General features: G+C 40.9%; 1 protein-coding gene across 1 annotated transcript in view; it reads right to left on the bottom strand.

Moving 5' to 3' along the window:
• The window catches only part of CRTAP (cartilage associated protein), a 27,475-nt gene that overhangs the window by 11,825 nt on the left and 13,802 nt on the right, over positions 1-1,848 (bottom strand). Inside the window, exons 4-5 of the mRNA XM_023513137.1 lie at positions 993-1,125; positions 183-258 (exon numbers count right to left, since the gene is read on the bottom strand). Coding sequence (XP_023368905.1) covers positions 183-258; positions 993-1,125 — 209 coding nt within the window. The remainder of the gene's footprint in view (positions 1-182; positions 259-992; positions 1,126-1,848) is intronic.

Genomic DNA, 1,848 nt, shown 5'->3' with positions numbered 1-1,848 from the left:
GGGAGGTAAGATACATGGGTAAGTGGCTTTTTCTGGAAGAAGAAACCTAACAAAGATCAAAATAGCCACAGTGGGAAAAAGAGATATAGAGGCCCACATGACCTCTCACTCTTCTCAGGGCATCCCCCAGACCGGGAGCTCCTAAGTGTAAAGGGGAGACTCAGGGGCATCCAGAAACCTGCTGGATTCTGGCACTTCTTCAGTAAGGCAGAACAGTTCCTGTTGCAACTGTCCCCAGTAATCCCCCAGTGCTTGTAACTGAAACACCAAGGAAAATGCTGCTTTAACAAGTGGCACTTGGCAAAGGCGGTGACAGGGGCAGAAGGAGGAGCCTAAATAGCCTTTAAGGGCTAACTTTGAGCTACCCTTTTCCCCATATTCATTTCCTTTGTTCACTTAGAACATTCTGAGGGATAAACTCCAATTTCAGATCAAGGAGGAACCAACTAGAATTAAAATCTAACAGTCTGAAGAGTAAAAGCCTATGATGGGGGCGGCACCTTTGGCTCAAAGGAGTAGGGCGCTGGCCCCATATGCCAGAGGTGGCGGGTTCAAACCCAGCCCCTGGCCAAAAACTGTTAAAAAAAAAAAAAAGTCTATGATTGGGAAGGGAAATAATGATAAAGAAAACAAACACCTATATGGCTCGCTACATGCCAGGGTGGGAATACCCTGAGCATTTCATGCCCACTGACCCATTTCATGCTCAGATACTCCTATGAGGATAGTACTATTATTTCTACTGTACAGGTAAGGAAACAGAAGCATGGAGTGCCAGTAAATGACAGAGCTGGAATCAAACTCAGGGTCTGTGCCCTACATCACCAGGCCATGCTAGTTTTCCATGCAAAGCATGACACCAGGACTGTCAGCGTGACCTTGGTGTCCTCTCAAGAACCATAGGTAAGAGTTACTAGCACTATTTTATACATAGGGGAGCTAAGTATTAGCAGGGCTAAGCAGATCTCATCCAAGATCTCATAGAAGATTACTTACACTTATAATATGCAAACTGCAAATAGTGGTACATGGTGGCCACAAATTTCTCCACTGGGTAGCCTCCTATAACTGGGGTGAGGTTCTCTTCACACTGTATTTTGCATTCCAGAACTTCTATATAGTGATCTGAAAAAACACACAAGTTTTCATAGTCATGCATCCATTACTTTCTTAATACGCTATTTCTGTCCCTGCCCTAATGATAACGTTGAGAGGAAAATGTGTGCAACCCTTACAATAAGGTGATAAAATCTTTAATATATAAAAGTTCCTTAAAATCAATACAAAGACAAGCAACACTATAAAAAGGACCAAAGGATGTTAAAAGAAATCATTAAAATGTCTAATAAACATTATAAAGAAGTACTCTACCTCTTTTGTAATTAATAAATACAATTACCTCTAAAATAATTTAAACTGTTAAACTGGCAAAATTTTAAATATTTCGTAACTCCCAGTGTGAGGGAGAGAAGGGTGAAACTTACACTCTCATCTTCTGCTGATGGAAGCAGCACAAGAACAAGGTTATCAGAAAATGATTTGGCAACATTTATCAAGGTTAAAGTACACATCTCCTTCAACCCAGCAGTCTACTTCTAGGAAATTTTCTTTAGACACAGGCACACATAATCACTGCTTGTAACAGCAAACAAACAAACTTGGAAATATCTGAAAGCCAGTCAACAGGAGGATGACTAATAAAGTATGGAGCACACAAACAATAGAACCTACATAGCCTTTGAAAGAGAATAAAGTAAACCTAATATAACAACATACAAAGATGTCAAAGACCATGCTTCCCAGCCTCCCTTGCAGTTGGGTTGGAGTCATTTGATTAGTTGTGGCCAA

Source organism: Otolemur garnettii, unplaced genomic scaffold, assembly GCF_000181295.1.
Source record: "Otolemur garnettii isolate 467f Iridium unplaced genomic scaffold, OtoGar3 scaffold00002, whole genome shotgun sequence".
Lineage (NCBI taxonomy): Eukaryota > Metazoa > Chordata > Mammalia > Primates > Galagidae > Otolemur > Otolemur garnettii.
This window is presented reverse-complemented; position numbering and strand designations above follow the sequence as displayed.